The sequence below is a fragment of the Pyxicephalus adspersus genome, chromosome 3 (assembly GCF_032062135.1).
Source record: "Pyxicephalus adspersus chromosome 3, UCB_Pads_2.0, whole genome shotgun sequence".
NCBI lineage: Eukaryota > Metazoa > Chordata > Amphibia > Anura > Pyxicephalidae > Pyxicephalus > Pyxicephalus adspersus.
Window position 1 is genome coordinate 126,912,532 of NC_092860.1, and position 23,237 is coordinate 126,935,768.

General features: G+C 38.0%; 1 protein-coding gene across 1 annotated transcript; it reads left to right on the plus strand.

Annotated features, from left to right (window-relative positions):
* Positions 1-1,009: 1,009 nt before the first annotated feature.
* On the plus strand, positions 1,010-22,684 carry SMIM14 (small integral membrane protein 14). Its single transcript, XM_072406313.1, has 5 exons — positions 1,010-1,149; positions 8,984-9,085; positions 10,859-10,907; positions 16,240-16,388; positions 16,981-22,684. Exons 2-5 carry the CDS (start codon positions 9,011-9,013, stop codon positions 17,017-17,019), a joined length of 312 nt encoding a protein of 103 aa, XP_072262414.1. The 5' UTR covers positions 1,010-1,149; positions 8,984-9,010; the 3' UTR covers positions 17,020-22,684.
* Positions 22,685-23,237: the final 553 nt, after the last annotated feature.

Sequence of the window (23,237 nt, forward strand, 5' to 3'; positions counted from 1 at the left end):
CCTGACTCAGAGGCGAGATCAGGTGACATAGATGGGAAAAAAACTTGACCATCTCGCTGCACATGTGTGAGATCGGCAATTTCTTTCCCTTTTGGCAAAAAGGCTCCTTCTCCGCATGGCTGAGATGCTCGGGCATGTGCAGAAGGAGCACCCAAGAGCCTCCCGGAATGTGTGATTTAGGTATCCAGGGAGGCTTTGCGCTCCCATTAATTCTCAATCGCCTGGGCGGTGCTGCACCCTTTTTAAAAAGAAAAAACACACAAACAGAATTTTTACCTTACATAAAAGGGTTGTCTTTTATGCAAAGTGAAAATTCTGAGTCCAAGACAAGCTCCAGAAGTTAATGGATTTCCAGGCTTCATAAAGATTTTTCTTTTGCTTTGTGATTAACTCAGTGAGGATTTTATACAGTAATTGACACCACACCGGCTAATAATACGTTGAGACAAACATATGTCCTAATTGCATTGATTAAAATAATGTACCTGTTCAGACTTAGATACAAATTCAACTTAAGAACAAACCTACAATCCCTATCTCGTGTGTAACCAGGGGACTACCAGTATTTTATACCATAACACTGTTTATTAATATTAATGGCACAAGGGTGTCTTCAGCCATGCACTCTATTCTTTATCTCCTAGATTGTAAGCTCTTCAGGGCAGGGTCTATATTCGCCTGTCATTTCTAACCCTTATTTAATGTACAGCGCTGTGTGTTGGCGCCATATAAATCCTGTTTATTAATACTAATAATCATAATAATAGTCTCAAGCAGTATTGAAGCCACAGGAAACCTCCAGAAGAGATTATTAATGGCAGTACAGGAAGGATCACATAGCAACACATACAAATAGGAGAGATCATTATATTTCTCTAAGCTCCTCCACCTCGAGGTGAGTACACGCGCTCAGCCGGCTCTGGCAGATGCTGATTGGCTAAAGACTGACTCCTCCCCTCTTCGTAGTGTTTCTTGGCTAGTAACGTGGGCGCGCTTTAGCTGGAGGGGGCGGAGCCGGTCAGGGGAGATCCGGGTTCTGTGCACGAGCATGACGTGTACAGGCGAATCAAAACAGAGCAGGTGCTGCACAGTGGAGGGTCCCGGCTGCATCGTACACAGAGGTCCGGGGACCCTGCACTGACACCTGGGGTAATGTACAGACCCTCTCCTGAGCCCAGTGTATAGGGCAGTGCCTGGGCATTGTGTGCTTGTGTCCCCTGTGTGTTGTTGTCACCCCTCTTCCTGCTGTGCAAGCAGGTTTTGTACATCTCTTGTTCCTGTGTTGCAGTGACCTGATCATCCCTGATCTATCTTCATGCCTATAATGTGTGCAGTCTTTGCTGCCATTCTCTGTGGGTGCATTGCTTGTCATGCAGCTCCCAATCTAATATCCCTTCCATAGCCTTAGGACAGAGTTTGCAGGAAGCCAATAAGCCTGTGCTAGCTATGAGGTTTGTATAGAGCAAGGAAGGATGAAATCCCTTATCAAGGGACTTCCAGTAAGATTCCCCTTCACTTCCTGTTCTGAGGATGCAACAGGAAATGAGAGTAAATCCCTCCAATGTGAGCAGATAGCTTAGGGGTCCCCATTGGAGGATTTGTGCTCAGCTGTCGCACAAGTGACAACTCAAAATGTTCCGGTTAACCTAATTATTGACAATAGCCACCAGGACGAAAAACTTGACTAAGGGTCTAACTTTTCACTGGTTTAACCAAAGCTAATAAAAGCCTTTATGTTCACTGATGTGCCATGTGTTGTGCATTGTGAAGACTTGTTTTGTTGACTTCAGCATACTAGCCAGTGTGATTTAACCTATAAGAACGTGGCAGGCAATGGATGTGTTCACACTGATCTGTAATAAACCCTTACTGCATGGCCTTCAGTTTGATATCCTTCCTCTCTACATATACTACAAGGCGAGCTGCATGGTGCTTCTCAGGGTTTCCGGATGGCCATGTAGTATTTATTGAAAGCAGCTGATGTGATGATATAAAAATGACTGGATATTACATTTTCATGCTATGAGATTGTTTTGGGTATATGTCTAATGTAACACATGATGCTACATTTCCTTTCTGTTTGTGTTCACATATGCACCCAGATATTTTCTATATTAATTTAGCGCCCACATATTGCATAGTGCTGCACACAATACACATAGGAGTCTGTGATTCTGAAGGTCTCACAGTCTGATGTCCTTTGGGCTGCTTATATATATTCCATATCATATATGACAGAAATGACAGTTGTCACCATGCTGGGGTCACGTTATGAAGCATGTCTGGGTTGTTTCTTGTATTAGTAGCTGTGAGATATAGCCGGAACTTTATATTACCAATGTGTGCATGGTTGCCAGCTGTCCAAGTAAAGGCTTCAAGGTTTGGAGACTTGCCCCAAAAAGTGTCTTGCAGTTCTTTTAGAATTTACAATAAGGCTACGTACACACATGCAATAATTATGGTTGTAACCGAACGTTTAATGACCAATTGGCCAATAATTGTTAACAAAAAAAGTGCACAATGACTGGTCAACGAAGACAAGGAATGTCGCTGGAAACTAACCAGTGTCCCAGGGGATCTGATTGGGCGACAATTGTTTGCTATCTATTGTGTGTACGATCGTTCAGTGATTTTGGGTTGTTCTGTGATACACTTTCTCCGGTACACGTCATTTCCTGCATCGTTCAAACGATTGTATCTAGTTTGTACATTTGTACATCAACATCTAGTTTGTACATTTGTACATTATTGGTGGATTATATTTGAAGGATCGTATCGTGTCAGCATGTACAGATTTGTGCACAATACGATCATTCAAAATATTTGCGAATAATTGTTGACTGGTTGTTAATCGTTCGTTTTCTAAAGACAAATATTTCACGTGTGTACCTAGCCTTAATAACTAGATGTTTTATTTATATTTACATAAATTAAAAATATATATATTTGTTTTTTTTATTTATGTATTTATTTTTTGATTTTTTTTTTTTATTGTATTTAGGCTTCTGTGAAAACATAGCCAATGCTTTAGTTGTGTTAGGTGTATTTGCATTGCAAGTCCATGAATCTTGTAAAGCATAACCGGATCTGGACATGCTGAATTTTTAAAAGAGCTATGCAATGGCATCAATCCCAATCCTTACGTGTAAGACAACACTGCTTTTATAAAATCCAACTCTGAACTTCTACTCCTCGCAAATAATTCACCAGAAACAAAACCCGAACACTAATGTTGATCCAAACTGTAACGGTGTTCTATAATTGGAATGATCACTTATATAGAGATGTATGATGTTATATATTCAAAATATAAAGTAACACTGCTACTCATAATGGTAAATAGGTGTTTGAGGACACCTTGATGTAACAGGCTGTGTCCTCGGCTTTTATGACTATAGAAACCCAACTGATATTATTTGGCATGGGGTAATGATCTTGTCACATATGCACTATTTGTATATTCAGTTATAGATGCATCTGGTCTTAAAATTGTATCAGAAGCCAGCAGATGTTACTCTGAAGTTGATCTTTGATAACTGCCAAATGCTCCTCCCCATTACTTTTAACCACCCCTTTAACTATTCACTTATATATAACAAAATGGCATGCTGAAAACACTTTTTTTTTTAACCAAATTTTTTTTTTTTAGCTGTAGTCACATGACACTCCAGGTCCCAAACTTTCTATCTTCCATACTGCAGAGTGGGAGGGTCCTTCTTGGGTGACATGAAACCTTCATATTGGCTGTCAGATGGTGGGGTCCTCTCAGGCCCCGGCAGACTAGTTAGTAGTGCCTACAGCTCTGCATCGCATCTTTCCACGTTTCAAAAAGGCATTAGCAAGGAACAAGTGATGCCATATTTAGGTAATCAAATAATGAAAAAGAAGAGTTGGAGGGACTTCTTTTTTTATGTGAATCCGTGCTTTAAAGAAAAATATAGCAGCCATTGCTAAATTTGATTTGTTTTTAAAGATGTCTTTTTCTTGGTTACATATAATGATTCTCTCTAATAATTTCAGATCAATGCCTCACAAGGTAGATAAAATATGGATATAGATAACAAGCGGGAAAATCTCACTTTCCAATAAATAGTACTTCATTAGATGACATACGGTCTGATTGCGTTAAACCCGGAGCATGGAGTAGTTTTTTACAGAAGAGGTTTTGTTGCTCTAAAATTTGATTTGTAAATCAAGCAAAGTGGAAGATTTGTTCAATCTGAGAGGGAAAGTAGAGAAAAGGATACAGACTCTGTTAGCCGGTTATAGAACAGATGTTTTCTCTCTTTGGGTTATGGTTTTGGCAGGATATGTATCTTCTTCCCTGTTTGTGTAATGATAAAGAAGAGCCTGTTGTGGTTTATCAGCCGAAAAACTAGAATGATTTTACAGATTGTTTGAAAAATGACTTTTGAAAGCAATACAATCTTTTGTCACAGGCACACCATTTAGTGGACTGGGTATATTTTAGTTCTTGTGGAATTGGAAAATAGTTTTCTATCATAAGATGAACTAAAATAAAATGATAACCCTGTTATAATGGCCTAATTTAACATAATTTGTACTGCAGAGTGGTCCTTCTTTAGGTGCTCCATAAGTTTTCTGCAATCACTTGGTTGGTCTTTTAATGCTGCGTACACACGTGCAATAATTGTCATTGGAAATGATCATTCACAATCCTTTTAAACGACAAAAGACTGAACGAGTGCATGAACGAGCTCTGTACATACAGCACTGTTCTGTGCTATGGAGAGGGAGAATGAGCGCCACCCTACTGCGCTCTCTCCTCTTCACTTCCATTAGGATCTTTGTGACTCCGCCATGATTCATCCATTAACGACAACTCATGTACATACTCTGGATTCTTGTCTGATATCAGCCTTGAGGCGATTATCGTTTGAGAATCATCTGACGTGTGTACGTAGCCTAAAAGAACACATCTGAGATGTCTGGAGATCTACAAGCTGCCCAGTTATCTTTGCTGGCATGCCGCACTGTCTGCAAAAATCCATTGTTTTTAGACATTGTAGATAAAAGAAAAAGCACGCTTAACTACTTCCCCACCATGTTGTGTAGGTTACCGTTGGTTTGACAATAATCTTGGAAGACAGACATTAAGGAATGGATCATGTGGTTCCCGGTTTTAATTCAGAGGTTATACAGATGCCTGCAAAGCTGCTGATCACAAGTAAAGGGCATGAATTTTAAGTAACGTGTGACCTAAAGTGTTGAAGCTGCCATATTTTTATTCTTTGGGTTCTATGTTTTAGGGAATGGCCTAAAGTGCAAAAAAAAAATCTTCCCACTTGCCTATTAGTTATATCGCTGGAGATTTTTATGCCACTGTACCCTCCAAACCCTTTATTTTACTGGGCATTCCTATAATTACTCACAGCATTTCCCCCAGGCCAGAATCCCTAAACAAATCCTCACGTCAATACCTTAAAGAGTTAACAGGGTAGGAATGCTGCAAGTCAATCTTGGACAATCCAACCAACCAACAACCAAGCAAGTAGGCAGCACAGGTAGAGGTATGGTGAATAGGAACTGTAATTATAAGCAAGGAATTCTGATACCTTAGGACGATACGGTTGTACGGTTGTCCATGTAAAGATAGTTGGACTTATTAAAACACTATTTTACCTAAAATGATTTAAATTACAAAAAAAAAGAAATCACTATCTTGCCATCCTGTCTCTTTTACAATGTCTGTGTGTGTGCTTTTTGTTTTATTTTCCAGCCATATAAAAATGTGTATTTAAGTACATTTTAAGTACATTTTATTTTTATGTAAGTAATAAGCTGTGAATGTTACAGAATTGGTATACTGTACAGGTTAACAATCGAAAATTGTCTATCCAGCTTTCTCAGTTTTCCGGCTTGAATTTTGGATCGCATTATCAATACAGGGACTGTAGTATACTGTTTGGCCACTAATGTTTTTGTGGCACTGTTCAGCAGAAACAGCTGTTAGCTCTTGCTGCCTGCTCCCTGGAACTGTGCCAGATGTGTGGAGGTAAGTATAACTTTAAAAAAATCTGGAATTTTCAAAACTCCGGCACTCCTTAGGTCCCGAGGTGGCCGGATTTTTGATTGTCAACCTGTATCTTATTTCTGGCAGAAAAAAAAAAAAACCCTGTTCTTATTTGGCTGAATGGTTGTTTTGTCTGCATGAAAGTGGCAGTTGAAACCTGGCCAGTCTAAATGTAAAACTCCGGCATGCAAATAACCTGAATGATACGTTGATTTGTGCAAGCTGAAAGAGGAAATATTAATGTTTTACATAAGCTTTCCTAACCATAAATCCTTTGGGTCAGTGTCATTTTGCTTGTGTGGTTGCATTTTTTTTTTTTTGATTAGCAGGTGCGGTGGCTCAGAAATGACACCTAAGAAGTGCTAGTTGTTCTTTAGCTGTTGCTTACATTATCTTTGCTTTCCTAATAAATATATCTGTTTCTCAAAAAGGGTTTTGTGCAACCCTAGGGTTCCTGCAGAGGTTAATAGGGGTTTCTTCAGCAATTTATTTCGGGTCAGATTAAGTGACTCCAATGATTTTTTTATGTAAGGTTGACATTTTTTTCCACTGGCAAGCAATGTAAGAAATTTTCCTATTGACCAGCACACTAATGTAATAGTAGCTGTGGATGTAGTAATTATATTAGGGGTTCCCTGAAGACCCAAAAGTTATTTCAAGAGTTCCCCCATGGTAAAAAGGTTGAGAAATACTAGGCTTGTGTCCTAACATGCATACCTGAAGTCCATTGATAAATATAATTATACCTAATCTTCACTCATAGACAAGTAATTTGCTCAGTCGGCCTTTTGATGTAATGTACAACATCTGTTTGACTGTATTTTCCTAATACCGGTCACAGAGGCTCTCGGCAACTTTCTATTGTCTATTCTTAAACAGGATTTATATAGTTCCAACAAATTACGCAGCGCTGTACATTAAATAGGGGTAGCAAATAACAGACAGATACAGACAGTAGCACGGGGGGGAGGACCCTGCCCTGAAGAGCTTACACTCTAGGAGGAGGGGCAAGTAACACACAATAGGAGGGGAGATATGGAATGGTGGGTGAGTAGTGAGGCTTTAGGAGACAGAAGAAAATGGATAGGCAAGTTTAAAAAGATGGTTTTTGAGGGCTCTTTTAAAGGAGCAGAAAGTTTCAACAAGACGAATGTGACGAGGAAAACCATTCCAGAGAGTTGGGGCAGCTCTAGAAAAGTCTTGGAGCCGTGAGTGTGATGAGGTTGTGAGTGAGGAAGTCATTGGAGGAGCGAAGAGAGCGGCTATGGTGTTAAAGATGGTGATGGGGCATTTTAACTTGGCAGGGAGTCAAGGAGTGTATAAAGCCAAGATGTCATCCGCGTGCACCATCTGTTTGGTGCCCCACCAGTCTTTACGTGGAATCTCTATGATGTAATTCACATGCTTCTTAGATTACTCATTCAGTTCTATAAGACGGCTATAGATTGCAGAGGACAATAAACAACTGGTTTTCTATAGGAGTGAATGTGAAATTCAATACCCATCTATAGACCTGCTTGGAGATATTACCCAGGTTGAGGGAACCTCAGTGTAAGGATTATTATACTAAAACTGCAGTGTGTTGAAATGTAGCTCACTGATATATAATGTTCTTGTCTCGTTGCCTGGAATAAGACTTAAATATTTTATACGTATTACATTTTTCAACAATGACTTTACATAAAATCCTGCAGAACAAAACTGGGATGGAGCCCAACATTACCTACTGTAATTTGCAGAGTAAATCCTTATTAATGTTAAACTTTCCCTTTTTGAATAGTGTCATTGTGGCAGGAAGATCAGCTGTGAGGCGTTCCTCTCCTCAGTTAGTCATGAGTTGACATTAAACTTTGGCTGGTTGGTTGTTTGTTTAACGCAGTGAACGGATCATCCACGTATACATACCTCATTGGAAGAACTTGTTCTTGTATCTTCTCAAGCATTTCCTTGTAAATACTGCAGGGATTGTCTTAAAGGAAACTAGATTGTAAGCTCCTCGGGGCAGGAACCTCTCCTCCTGTGTTTCTGTCTGTATCGGTCTGTCATTTGCAACCCCTATTTAAATCCTGTTTAATAATAATATATAATATTGTACAAAAATATAGTAATAAAGCCACTGCATAGAATGGAACTTAAGCACATAACGAGCAAAATTGACACAAAAAAAGCAGTAAAAAGTAATTGATAAATAAGTGAATATAAAACAGGACAGACAAAATAATAACAAAAAAATTACATCAATGTTGTCTCCCTTCCTTACCTTGCTGTTAGCCTCTATTAATCGTTTCACCTTTTGAGAGACGCAGGATATAAGAACTTCTGTAAATACATATATACTCCATATAATGGAACCAGTCACCACAAGACACAAGGGTACTTAATATATTAATATATGTAGTCAGTTTACTATATGTAAAATTAGTCATTACCACTAGAGGGAACTGTCATACCAACTATTACATCACATTGTATTGTTCTCTGAAATCATCTGAACTTGTCTATAGTTTCTTAAAGCTGAGGGGTCTAAAGTTTTAAATGTAACCAAAATGTTTTTCTTTTTTTTTAAGCTGCTGGGGGTTGCCAGTGTAGAATGCTGTCATTTTGTTTCTGATCCCTTATGGAGAGCAGTAGAAGGCAGGAAGTCATTCTGGCCTTATTAACAGACAACTTTACCTTTGGTGTAGTTGCCATTAAATTTACACCCCAACCTGTGAATACAGCCCAACTTTTAATATCCTTTCGGTTATCTTCACAGCCTTTGAGGTCCTGCTGACAAAATGTCTGGAAAGATGGGCCAGGTCTATCCTTTTATTTCATTGTTTGTTTGTATCTGTCATTTGCAACCCCTACCTAATGTACAGCACTGCATAATATGTTGGTGCTATATAAATACTGTTTATTATTGGTTTCCTATTTGTCACCAGAAATTGTGTATTTTCTTATCCCTAGATTGCTGCACATAAATGAACATTGAAGATGGCGGAGGGCAACTTTGATCCCTGTGAATGTATCTGCTCTCATAACTATGCAATGCGAAGACTGATTTATCTGGTAAGACTTTCCTAGACTTATGCTGCTGACAGGATTTATTTATCACAACTCCCTAAATACCTCTTGGAGTTGTTAGCTCTTCTGACCTACTAAACTAATTTCCTCTCTCATAACCTCGTCACACACATGGCTCCAAGACTTTTCCAGAGCTGCTCCGACTCGCTGGAATGGTCCTCCTCATCCCGATCGGCTTGCTTCCACTTTCTGCCCTTAAAACCCATCTTTTCAAACTTGCCTACCTGTCTTCTGTCTCTTAAAAACCTCACTAGTTACCCACCATTCCATATCCCCCTCCTATTGTTTGCTGCTTCCCCACCTCTTAGATTGTATGCTCTTCGGGGCAGGGTCCTTTCTTCCTCCTGTGTCGCTGTCTGTCATTGTCATTCCCTATTTATTGTACAGCACTGCGTAATATGTTGGTGCTATATAAATACTATTTAATAATAATAGTAGGGGTAAGCAACAATGTGCATGTCCACTCCATTAAAATATTTAATTGCTCCAAGCTTCCTGATTTTTCAGGCACTTGACCAATGCCTAGGCTGCTGATTAGCCAGTTTAGTTTGAAAGCTGCATTTTGACAGGGACCATTATTCACATGACCTTAAAGTATTGTATTTTTTGTTTTTTTGTATTTGGGTAGTGGGTAACTATATTTTTAGATAAAGTATAGTTTACTGTATAGGGACAACTCTATAGAAGCCTATGGAGGCCGTGGGAGTCGGATTTAGATTTGTAATGGGCAGATATAATGTTAAGAAGATAGAACCCATGGCATTTTTTTATTGTCTTTGCCCCAATGGGAAATTTTCAAATAAATCTCCTATTGATCATCTTAACTGCACTAAGAGGTAGAGCAAATCCAAAACTTGGATTCTCTGAAACAGGAATAAAGAGAGGAAGCTTTTTTTCTGGTGACTACGGTCCGATTTCCTTTATTTTGTTGAGCTTTCCTTTTTGAACTATGTAAAAAAAATGCTTTTCATGCACATTAGAGAGGTGAAGTAAACATAAAGCCAGTTTAGCTTTAAATTAAAAAATGCACATACACTAAAGTGATTAGCCCAACCTTGGGCATTTTTTACTGGATTGCAATATAACTGTCTTTTAGACACTTCCAAACACCCCCAGCCATTGCCCCTCGTGACCTGGTTAGTACATATTGAACAATATTGTCCTCCTCCCTGATTAACCTGGATCTTCAGTGTTCTTCTACCTCTTTCCAACATATTCATCCATAAACATAAATAAATTACAGGGGCCTAAAACTGGTCAGTGTGTTCTTTACTAGACAAGTAAAACAAATAACCTGAAATCTTTTTCATATTCTTAAGGCATCTAGGGAAAAAAACTCTTACCTTGAATGTGCTACTTTTTTTATACTCATGTGAAATGAACAAATGATCTCTAAAATGTTTGTTCAGTATCAGAACATGATGCCCAAATATGTTCTCAACATATAAATTTCAGATATCATATTGGCTTTTATAAACACAACCCTTCCATTCAGCAATGAGCCATTCACATTAGCAGTTAGAAGCTTAGCTTCTTGTAGAAGAGAAATGCACTGTTGAATAAAGCTCTCCTTGATTTATCGGGTAAACCTGCTGTTTCCACTTCTACATTAGGGGTTCTAGGTGTGATAGTTTGCCATGTTGGAACAATCTTATGACTTTTTTATCCAGTCCATTCAGTGCTGGTAAACCTTTCCATAAATGTAATATAAAATCTACTGTAGCAACTTTTTAATATATATATGTTCTCTATTTACAGCTCAGGCAGTCTCAGTCTTACTGCACAGACACAGAATGTTTTCAAGAATGTGAGTATGTATATTTAATGTTGTATCAGGAATATGTACAAAATTTCATATTGTTTTCTGACCCTGTTAAAGTGAACTGCCTTGCTTCTTAAGCTACATACACACATCAAATTGTTCTTGCCCGATAATCGTCTCAGGGCGGATATTGGGCGAGAATCTGGCGTGTGTACAGCCGGGGACGTTCATCATCCATGGATCTGTCCTGGCGGATCGACAGACGATGAACGTCGAGCGATCCTAATGCAAGGGAAGGGGGAGAGCGCGCAGCTGGGTGCCGCCCTGTCGCTCTCCTCCTCCCCTCTCCTTAGAGCAGAACGGTGCTGTATGTACAGCATGGTTCATGCATCGTGCGGTTTTTATCGTTGGAAAGGATCGTGAAAGATCCTTTACAACGACAATAACTGCACGTGTGTACGCAGCTTTTAGTGTACAGTGCAAATAATTCAACATATCCCCACCTCCTAGATTGTAAGCTCTTTGGGGCAGGGTCCTCTCCTCCTGTGTCATTGTCGGTATTTGTCTGTCGTTTGCAACCCCCATTTAATATACAGTGCTGCGTAATATGTTGGTGCTATATAAATCCTGTTTATTAATAATAATAATAATAATAATAACACATACTTGCAATTATTCTGCTTCGATTGAGTCTCTTGAAACCATGGATGTAAGTTGAAGTCACTAAAATTTACATTTTTTTTAGGCTATGTTCTTTACCCATGTGCCAGTTTTGGTGATAAGCCTAGTACTGTCACATGGAGTAACTGCAGTGGGAGAGAGGGAATGCTATATGCTACTAGAAAGGGCAAATATAACCCCCCATCAAACTTTATGGGATATCAATCTGTCAATTTAGGAAGCATAATTGTGATGGATTTGCATGCTTTGGTGCAAATAAAAACAAGAACAGATGGACAGGGGCAACAGCAAGCCAACCACCAAGGTGGGAATGGTCATACCACAGACCATTTCTCTCTCTTTATTTTTCATGAGTCTTGCAGTTTGCTAGTGCCCTTGTTATTACTGGTACTGTACATGAGTAGCATGATGCTGTATACTAGGAGAGAGGCCTTCACAAAATAAGCACTAGACAAGGCTGTAGAAGGGCAAGGAGGAGCAAAACCAGAGCACCACAGAGATTACCTCTATTTCCCTACTTGTTTGCATGCTTCTCAGCAAATTGTCAGAAACAGACTCCATGGAGGGTGGCATGAAGGCCCGACATTCTGTAGTGGCACTGTGCAGACCTCATGTCCTAAGCATGTTATACATATGTTGAACCCAGAAATTTTTTTAACTCAGGTGGGAAGAAATTGTAGGCGGGTGGCAGCCTTGTACTGTGGACCAACTCATCAGTAACCACCAAAAAACAGCCGGGTGGTTACTGAATAGTGCTGGGTGGTGTGCCCAGCTAAAAGGGGCTGTGGAGAAAACTGCTATATATTGATACTTTGACTGCTGTTGGATACAGGGATGAAATCTTTAGACCCATTATCATACCTTACACTAGTGCAGGACAATCCCATTCTTGGATAGCAAGCTATTGACTGGCCCTCGCGTTCCCCAGATCTGAACCCTATAGAGTCCCTCTGGGACATTATGTATCGGTCCATATACTGCCACAGACTTTCCAGAAGCTCACTGATGCTCTGATTGTCTGAAATCTGGGAGGAGATCCTCCCAGGACACCAAACACCATCTAGTCAGACGCATTTTTGTTCTCAATTGACGGTTCATATGTTATCTTGTTCTCAATAATAATATTAATAATAATATTACACAGTATTTATATAGCGCCGACATAATACCCAGCGCTGTACAAAGTCCATAGTCATGTCACTAGCTGTCCCTCAAAGGGGCTCACAATCTAATGCCTACCATATTCATATGTCATTTAATACAGTGTAAGGTCAATTTTAGGGGGAAGCCAATTAACCTAACTGCACGTTTTTGATATGTTGGAGGAAACTGGACACAAACACGGGGAGAACCTGCAAATTCCATGCAGATAGTGTCCTAGACGAGATTCGAACCTGGTGCTGCAAAGGCCAGAGTGCTGCAAAGGCCAGTGAGCAGCCTCTGTGCTGCTCACTCAATTAATTACACAATGTATATTACCTTTTCTACTTGAAATTGGGTTATTGAGATCAGAAATGTGATTTAAGTTTTTTCAAGGAGTGTGAATATTTCATGATCCTTCCTCCCCTTATCATATGGCTAAGGGAGAGCTTCAACATGTACGCCTAATTACTACCACTGAAATACATGGACTAGGAAGATTCCACCAGAGAATCTTTCAATGAATGTCAGATTCACTTCTTTATACCTGTGAAATCTATTTTATTTCCTCATGTTTCCAGGACAGGAAATAAAAGCAAATCTCCCCAGTCCATCTGCCTCGGCTGGAGAAAAAAAAACCTAAAGAATTTTGATCCCATTTTATACTCCATTCAAAGCTAAAGAAAATAATTTGTTTTTACTTTTACATAATAATATACATAACATAATTCCTAAATTATCTTTCCTACCTTTTCTCAGACTGATTTTGATTGGAATATAATTGTTGTGTCAGAGTCACTTAGTCAGCCAGTAGAATCAATCTTTTCGAGGTGTGCTCAGGAATGTGAGAATTTCTATGTGATGAAGACAAAACTTGCTTTTCCAGTTTTAAAACGAGACTCCTGGTTTTAGGCAGAAGGAGCACCTTTTTGTTAGTAACATTGTGCACATCGCCCTGAGAAAACAGTTTGGTTAATAAATCGTACTTCGGTGTTTATTCAGCTGTTTCTCTTTGCGTCAGATTTCATTTCTGAGTTCTTCAGCTGTAGTTAGAAGGGTTCGTGGGCAAACAATACCTAGCAATGTATACGTTTATTTCATATTTGATGCATACATTTTATTTATTTTGTTTACTTTCATAGTATATCATTATGTTTTTTTATGCTGTATTGATTTTGAATAGCATTGATCACCTATAACCTAGGCTTTAGGTGGCAGACCGATGTATAGCCATGAACCCACCAACATTCTGGTGAAAAACTCAAAGGACTGGAAAACAGTCCATATAGGGGGCAGCACTCTGGCCTTTGCAGCCCTAGGTCCAAGGTTCAAATCACAGCCAGGACACGATCTGCATGGAGTTTGCAGGTTCTCCCTGTGTCTGCATGTTTTTGTAACGTGGTAGGAAACCCACGCAGTTAGGTTAATTGGCTTCCTCCCAAAATTGACCTTAGACTGTAATAAAGACATGACATTAGATTGTGAGCCCCTTTGAGGGACAATTAGTGACATGACTTTGTAAAGCGCTGTGTAATATGTCGGCGCTACATAAATACTGTAAATTAATAATAATTTTGGCATAGCGGTTAAATGAATGGAGACGAGTGGCTGCAGAGAAGGGGCTTCTGGCTTTAGTATGTATAGGGGTGACCAGAGCAAGTAGAAAATATTTTCTAGTCTGTTGCTTGTTCCATAAAACACCTGCAGACTTATGAGGATGTCATATGAGGCATAAAAGGAAGAGGTATATACTGTATGTCTATAAAGCATAATTAATCGCAAGTTCTTAAACCAGCAGCAAGGAGAAAGTTTGAATTTTTTTTTTTTTATGGTCCAGGGCTCTGTTTTGAAAATTGTTAACTTTTCCAGGGAAAGATAAGAAGAACCTTTATTCATAGATTGCATTTCACTTCTCCGTAAATGATATTGCTTGGAAATAGTGAACAACACGGTGCTGTATATTCCATTAAGAGAATAGCACAGTTAAAGTTAAAAATCGTATTACTCAGAATAAATTGTTTGAAGCTCCAACCTTTGTTCTTAATGACTGCCTGCATAGATAAAACTGATTATTTCCAGCTAACAGTAGACATGGGGGTGTTGGCATGGGTATGGACATTCTGATGTGCTGAATAATATGATATGAAGTATAAGTGAGGTATTGGGAGAGTTAGGTTCTTAGTTGCTATGATGTACTCTCGTTGACAAAGTCCATTGTTATTGTTGGTGCTGACGTACAGGGTGTTCTGGTTACACATTTTGTGTTGGTGGGTGTGTTTTCTGCAATGTAGGTGTGTATGCATTTGGATGAACTTTGCTGTGTCTGTGTCAATCTTTATTTAAAGCTCATTTGATGCCTTAGGCAAGAATACCAAATTGCAGCACTTCAGGCATTTAACAGGTTTCGCCACCCAGCTGAAGACTCTGGTGTGCTAAAACAGCTGGAGATTTGATTTAGAGATATCCAGTCTGCTATGTCTATAGTTTCTCCCTTGTATTGAAGGATACCATCATTAGAACCCTACAAGCTTACATACTCCACTTCCTTAAGCCTCAAAGAAGCCCATTTAGTGGCACGTCAGGTTTCATATTGTCATGATATTATGACATATTGTCATAATTGTTTGATTATGTGATTTTTGTTTTTGCTTTCACTTTTCATGCATGCTTTCTTCATTTGTGATCAGGCTATTGATTAACTCATAGTTAATGTGCAATTCATTTGTTATTAGATAGACTTTCTCCTAATGGCAAAGTCCAGGTCTCTCTGCTTGCATGTGCCTCAGTCTGTAGTTTTGCCAGTTTGATATTTATTAATCCTTACATGACACTGTAGAAGCCACAATTTGCTTACACACGGTGAAAAAGCTTTTTTTCCCATGTGTCCTTATGCTACCCATTAATAAAATGCCAATTCACCTTGAGATAAACAAAAAAAAAAACACTGAAGACAGACTATTTTTGGTATATATCTTTAGAATTTTGCAAACTTTTTCTGGTCATGTTTACAGCATGAAGGAACATGGGGTTTACGGGGCAGAAATAGACGTGTGAGTGGTAATCCTCAGCTGCGATATAGGGGCTGAAGGGAGTTTAGGCTGTTCACTTAGCGATGTGAGTATTCACTCTGCATAGGATAGTTAAACTTGGCTTAGTAAATGAGTTATATGCAAGATAACCTCACCTTGTATTTTATTTTGATGCATATGATTTGTTATTTTTTTTTTCAAAGTGAATCTTAACTGCATTCACTAAACTAAGCAAAATATCATTTGCAGGGCGATTCAATGTGCTAAATAGACAGCCTAAACTCTCTTTGTAAATCAACCATATTAGGCAATGGAATCACTTAATTTCTCAGGGTGATGATTTTCATAAATAAATGTTTCTATAATTGTCCAAATAGTACTTTTGTTCATCTATTCTCTACAGAAGTTATGAAAAATGGGCTTAAATTTTGCATTTGAAAAATGACCTGCCAAACACAATAAATGCACAAGTTACAATGGCAGAGAATCCCAATAGAAGTTTAAAATTGGTTTCCTCTCCTCACCAGTGCCTGGACCCAACCCCTCGTCTGATGGTGGCTTCAACATTGTTATGATTGTCATGGCCTGGCTCGTCATTGGCTTTACTTTATACCTGCTTAGACCCAGGAGTCTCCGTAGTGCCAGGGCATCTGGAAAGCCAAGTAGCCCACATAACGTAAGTGCTGTACTTCACACTCCTCTCGTTTCTCCTTTACTTTACCAGTCTGTCTTGTTCCTTTTATTAAACAAGTAAAGTAAATAAAAATATTAGAGCATTAAAAGGAATATATGATGAACTATGCAAATAACTGCTCATGTATTTTAAGTTTAAAATTATATAGTTTAAGAAACTGGAAAAAACAAAATTAGATAGAGACTTCCAATGCTGATATCTTTTGCATGGAATGCCGATTATCATAAGGGAAGCTACAGTAATATATAGCTACCTATGAAGGCTTTGTTTTATTGGTGCAAGTTAACAATAATCAAAGTCATTTTTGGTCCTTTAATTTATTTAAATACTGTGTTATACTCCACTGCACACTGCTATTGTCTGTGCAATCTCTGGAAGGATAAAAGAGTTTGCATATTCTTCCCACTGAAATCATTACTGCATCCTGCACTATATCCAGCCTGTTGGTTGTTCTCAGGTATAGATACATTTTATTACCATTTGAGGCCTTTTCATGAATGTATTTTGTTACAGTATAATTGTAATAGTGGTAAAAAGATTAACTCATAAACAATGTATTCTCTTTTATCTGCAGGATCCAAGTCATGAACCTCCTGCCCCTCCAGTAGATTAGCACCTCCAGGGGCTTCCAAACTGCTCCAGTTTTGCACGACCAAATGAAACCAGAATGGCCAGACTACTCTATAATGGTTGACTTTTCTCTATCCTTTACCTGATGCCAGCAATGGTGGTAACAGTATTTAAACCATTGCAATCCTGAGATGCCAAACAACAAATCTGAAATCTTTCTTTCTTTTTTTTTTTTTAATACTGAAACTTGTTCTTCCCTGCTCTAATGTTTATCCTTGCTGATTACAATACTGTATAACTCTTGTATTGCTTATATCTTTTACTGGACTATACAGCCTTAATATATGTCTTCAGACTCTATACTCAATACAATTGTTCTACTTTACTATGTTAAAATGTATATGAACTTGTGTTTACTGTAATGTCAGTTTAAAATAATTACAAATGCTGTTAGTTATTAGCTTTCAAAAAGATCACAATAAATAAATGTTCAATATGACCAGTGCAGCTACAGGCCTGGGATGATTGAGGTTGTACAAATCATTGGTGGATTAGATGGTAGAACAGGCCTTTACAGAATAATATATTTCTATTACATTTGTTGGTATATTCCCTTTATTTTCCAGCTCTAGAAAGAGGGACCAGTGATGTCAGGGGTTATTTTTTTACTCTTACAGATACCACAGATGTGATTATTGATCTTTTTCAGAGTGGAAGCTGTGCAACCCTGAGTACCAGAATATTCCACGTTTCTGCTCAAAAACTGCCGCTTTAACAGTTTGGGTACATTTTAAGCCAGCCACCCGCACTACAGTCTCTTACCTTCTTTACATTTCCCTAGACTTGTGTAGTGTGAACATATAAAGGTATGGTAAAGATAGACTCTCACATACTCTACTTGTTGTACAATCTAAAGGAGAGTTGGACGATCAGATTGTAAGGTATGTGTGGCTAGCTTTACATGCAGTGATAGGTGACCTCCTAGGGGGGTGGGAGGGATGGTTGGCTTGCTAAAGTAGTATAAAGGCTGTTCACTTAGTTGAGTTTATGTTCATTAGGTTTAACAAACAAGAGGTTCAGTTTAAAGAATGTAATAATGTACAAGGGGGAAAATAGTCTGAATGGATCATTGATGTGAACCAACATTTACAAAACTCATTGAATATTCACTTTGCAAAGCCAACAGTTGCAATGTTTTTAGTGTGTACACTCATTGGGCTCTACTTATAAAACGGGGAATGGGACATTCCCTCGTAAGAATCTTCCAGGTCCATGTGTTTTATTATCCATGAATAATTCCCATGTGGGAATGTTTGAGGGAATGTTAGTTTCCCTGTTTTATAAATGTAGCCCATTGTGTTTTAATGAATTATGGTCTTACTTTGAAATAATTAAAAAACACAAGATTTTTCTTAATACTGAACCTACTGACTTGGCATCTCTGTTATATTTTCATTTCTTTTCTATGAGTTCATATGTAGCGTTATTAAAGTTATCTTATATTTTTAACAATGAATATATCGAATTACAAAGTCTCCAACATTCCCTTAATAATAATGGCAATATTATATACTGAAAATTATATTTGCACTTTGTATACTAAAATTCTTTACAACTTTCTGCTTAAAATGAATGCTTCTTTACCTAACCGTATATTAACAGACTGATTGAATCAAGGGGATATGGTAAAAGGATATGATATCTCAAATTGGTGTGATATAAATGAATGCAAGATCCACCATTATTACCCTTTTATAAAGTAAATAATATTTAGTGACCATGTATATTGCTCTGTAACACCCCAATCTATTTTACTAACCACTATATATTGCTGCATAGGATTTTACAAGGCTTTAATATATTTGCAGAATGATTAATATATTTGCAGAAAGATAAATGTAGAAGATGAAACCTCTTTCAAACATTGCTACATTTAGTGAATATTCTCTAACATTTTGGGGACTGCCTTAATAATCATAATGTGTGAAAGTCATAAGGAACATTAGGAGCTTGGTTCAGTAATCCGCTGCAGTAAAACATCTGCAGATTCTATAGTGGTCTGTGGGGGGATATAATTGCATGTTTGCACAACCTCCTCCTGTTCCCTAATCCGGGCTCATACTTGTGGCTGTTGGGGGTTTCAGTCAGCCTGCTTGTTTCTGAGCAATTTTTGGCTCTGCCTGCATACAAAATCCATTTTCTGCGTTTTTCTTAGGAATAGCAGTACTGGTTAACAAAGCCTGCCAGTCTTGAAAATACATTTTTGTAGCCTTTTTTTATGAGATTGGATTCTGGAAAGCAGAAGTAGCAATATTTTAACTATACTTTAATTTTTAAGTTATTTTAGGACAAGCTTGATTTTGTTTTTAGGGTCTTTGTAAACAGATGAATCTGGAGTCTTGGAGAAAAACGCACAATAACTGGGGTTTGCTCTATCTGCTCATAGGGACCTATTGAGGTCTCCTTCCTAAAAGGTACATTTGTCTTGTGTGGAGGAAAGGAATCAAACTGGTATTTTCCAAGAGCACATCTGACAATCCTTACTGCCATTGAAGTTTTCTAGGCAACACATCCTTTATTATCTTTGCAACGGAGTATGACTCATTTTGTATTAAAGCTCTCCAGCTTTAAAATCCAGACTTGCCTATTGTGTTGTGTTACTAATACAAGTACTATGACAAATCAGAACAAACCTATATAAACTATACGCAGGGAAATGGAATACTCATACCCATGTCAAACCCTGTGGTTTTGTAAAATATATGCAATAGACGTGTCACAAGTTCTCTGGGTGTATTCCAGTCTGAGGTACTGCCAGCTTTTTTAGCAATAAGGTTAATCAAATATTGCTATCTTAATAAATATGCCGAAGGGCGCTCATGTATTTTAAATGCAGATACAATGCTTTTTTTAATATAAACTGTGTGCCTGCTCCATGCCAAGCACAGAGGAGGTTCATACATAACATTTCTTGTTTTAGCTCTGATAAGCTACTATGTTTAGTTGGAATAAATTATATACTGTCTGCACCTATAATTACAAATAGTGGTTAAACTGCATTTGTAGTATTATGGGCTTTAATTTTAATCCTCTGTTGGTTAGAAAAAAAAAACAAAAACCCACATTCTGGAGCAGGGAATATCCTAGACAAACTAAACCCTAAAAGCTGTGCCTAATACAAACTAGACAAAAGGTAATGCACTATTTGGCATTATTGTCTTTGGGGTCCCTGTATCTGATATTTTCTTCATAACTGACTTAACTATGCTTTGTTCTTCACTTTGCTCTATTTTTAAATTATGGAATCTGACATTCCTTCAAACGTTCCTCATGGGAATCAATTACTGCCATTGAAACACATGAATGGTTTCCCATGAGGCAATGGCAGATTCCCTGTTTTATAAAACCCAATCTGTCTCTGCAGAGGTAGTCATCTTAGTAGAAGCGGGACTTCATAGTAGAAGTCAGCCTCATAATTGAAACATCAGCAATTCCTATGCCTAATCTCTAAAGCTGCATACACACGAGCAATAATTTTCATTAGAAAGGATCTTTCACAATCCTTTCCAAGGACAAACTACTGCACGATGCATGAACGAGGACTGTACATACAACACCATTCTGCTCTATGGAGAGGGGAGGGAGAACGACAGAGCGGCACCTTGTTGCGCCCCCCCTTCTCTTCCATTAGGATCGTTCCCCATCCATCGTCCGCGGATCTGCTAGGACGTCCTTCGGACAACAGACACTGTACACACGGCAGATTCTCGTCTGATATCGGCTTTAAGCTGATTATCAGACGAGAACCATTGCAAGTGTGTACGTAGCCTAAGTAGCAGTTAGCATTCCAGATATACAGCGATGTAGGCACACAATATGTCTAAAAACCTCACAGCCCAGGAAGTTAACCAATTGGGCACAATATAAATATTTAAATATGAAGATATTCACTATACCATGGAAATTCTTCACCTATGGATCATAGGAGGAAAACTTTCAGGATTTTGACACATACCACACCGCTAGTGAATAGCATCATTGTGGGAATGAGCCTTCTACATTCCTCTTTAAATAAAAACCTTGTTAAACTAGACAAAAATAGTTCTTTTGAAGAATGGACATATGCCCCCATTAGAGGTTCTAATATCAAGAAGAACCGGATGTGTCAGAATACAGACAGTGCAGGGTAGACTAATAATATGTTAAAGTGTCAGATAACAAGCAGCTGGAGTTAAATGCCTCTTAAATGTAAAGCAGAATATCTGGCAATTGTCAAACATTATGTGGGGAGTGTGATCCACTAGATGTTACATAACTGATAAAACTTTGGTGTATGCAGTATTTGCTGTGAGTTATAATGCATGAAACAGACTATGGTTATCATTTAGAAAAGGACAGACTATATAATGCAGAAAGAAGTTGTTTTCCCAAAATGTTAGAGATGTGTAAGTAAATATGGTTAGAGAACCCTAGTATTGACTTTAAAGCAAGGTTAAAGAGTCATCACCAGCTTTGGCTCATCTACAGCAGACAAAAGTGATCAGTTCAACCATACAGCTCACCACTTCAATATGACAAACACAATACTCCTATTAAAATGGAAAGTATAAACCTAATTTTTCCACGTCTTGCTTCCATTACGGATTCTAAAAAGAAGGTGTTTAGTCTTAATTTTAGGATAGACTATGCAAATCATTCCTTTAGGTTTCTGTGCTCAACTGCACCTTGAGAACCCACAGGTTTATATACCAATACATCCTAATATTATAAAACCATGTATTCATCTGCTTACATCTGTTTCAGCCTTGATAGCCAATTATCAGTTCATTGAATAGAAATCATGGCTTCTATGAATTAGGTGTTATGGTAAGATGAGCTAAATGTGGTTCTTTTTAGCTCACCTCACCATAAGGGACCAATAAATCCCTCAATTATTGCAAAACATACAGCCTTCCCCCAAAGTCTCCTGTGTGTTACATATTTTTAATTGATTCTTTTTCTTAGTTGTCTGGAGAAGTCACGCATATCAAATATCTTCTACTTTGCCTTTGCAGCTCTGAAATTTCATGCTGTGTTATCTGCCTTTCCTAATTCTCTCCTGTGTACCACAAAATTCCTCCCTTTTAGAAACAAGAGGAATGTGTTCTGTATTCCAAATCAAGAGCAGGCAGAGTTGGGTGACAACACTACTCTGCCATTAATACAGAGCAGTGAATTAGCGTTGTCACACTAATACAGGAAGTGTGATACTGGTTGAATCTCCAGGTAAATATAAAAGATAACAATGCAGCCATCATATCTAAGGACTGGTAAGCTGCAATACATTACATTTTCATACTTGTATTTGAATGCACATTAAATTTAAAAATGTAATGCAGGTTTTGATGTCATTATTTTTTAATTCAGATTAATAACAAAAACTGAACCACGTCATCTGTAATATATGAATGAAAAGTCTGTGTCACATGCTCCTCGTAGAACATGGTGCAGACTTTCTCCTGTTGTCATATAAATGTCTGTTCATCCAGTTGATTTGATCTCTTCTGCTGTATTATGATATACATGTATTAATGTTTAACAGTACACAATTGATGAATAAAATTCTGTCAAATGTTCCTAAATGTGCCATGTAGAGTATGAAGAACTGAGTACAGGGCAACTTGTACTATGCACTTTCTAATGATTTAATAAACAAAGATTTCACTTTGGTCTTGTATCTTTTTTATGTTACTAACAATAATTAACATGACAATACCAAAGCATTTGTAATTGCAACAATTTTCTGAGTGAAGTGGTGCATTTTTGACATAAAGGGTGCTAATATTTTTGGCCATGATTGTATGAGGAATGTGGTCTGTTATGACCCCCCTTTTCTGGGTTCAATGGGGGATCTAAGGAAAGCCTCCGTTTTAATCCCAGAGACTGAGAAAAAGTGATTGGATCACATTTATGTGATTTTTGTTGTGACAATTGGTTGTAGATTAAATCTATGCAAAATTACTCACATAGCAAGTTTCTTTCTATTTAATGATTCATTGGAATGATCATAGGCATACCTCCCAAAGGGACAATTTTTAGTCTAAAGTATGTAAGCAAGTGACAGCCCTACCACACCCCCATTTTGCTGACCATAAAAAATCAAAACTCACTGATTGGATCAACTTTATTCCTAACTACATTTCCTTATATTGGCTTTTCACAATAACAGATTAAATAGGTTTAGAAGTAGGATAAAAGTTTAAGTTCAAAATAATATTTTAT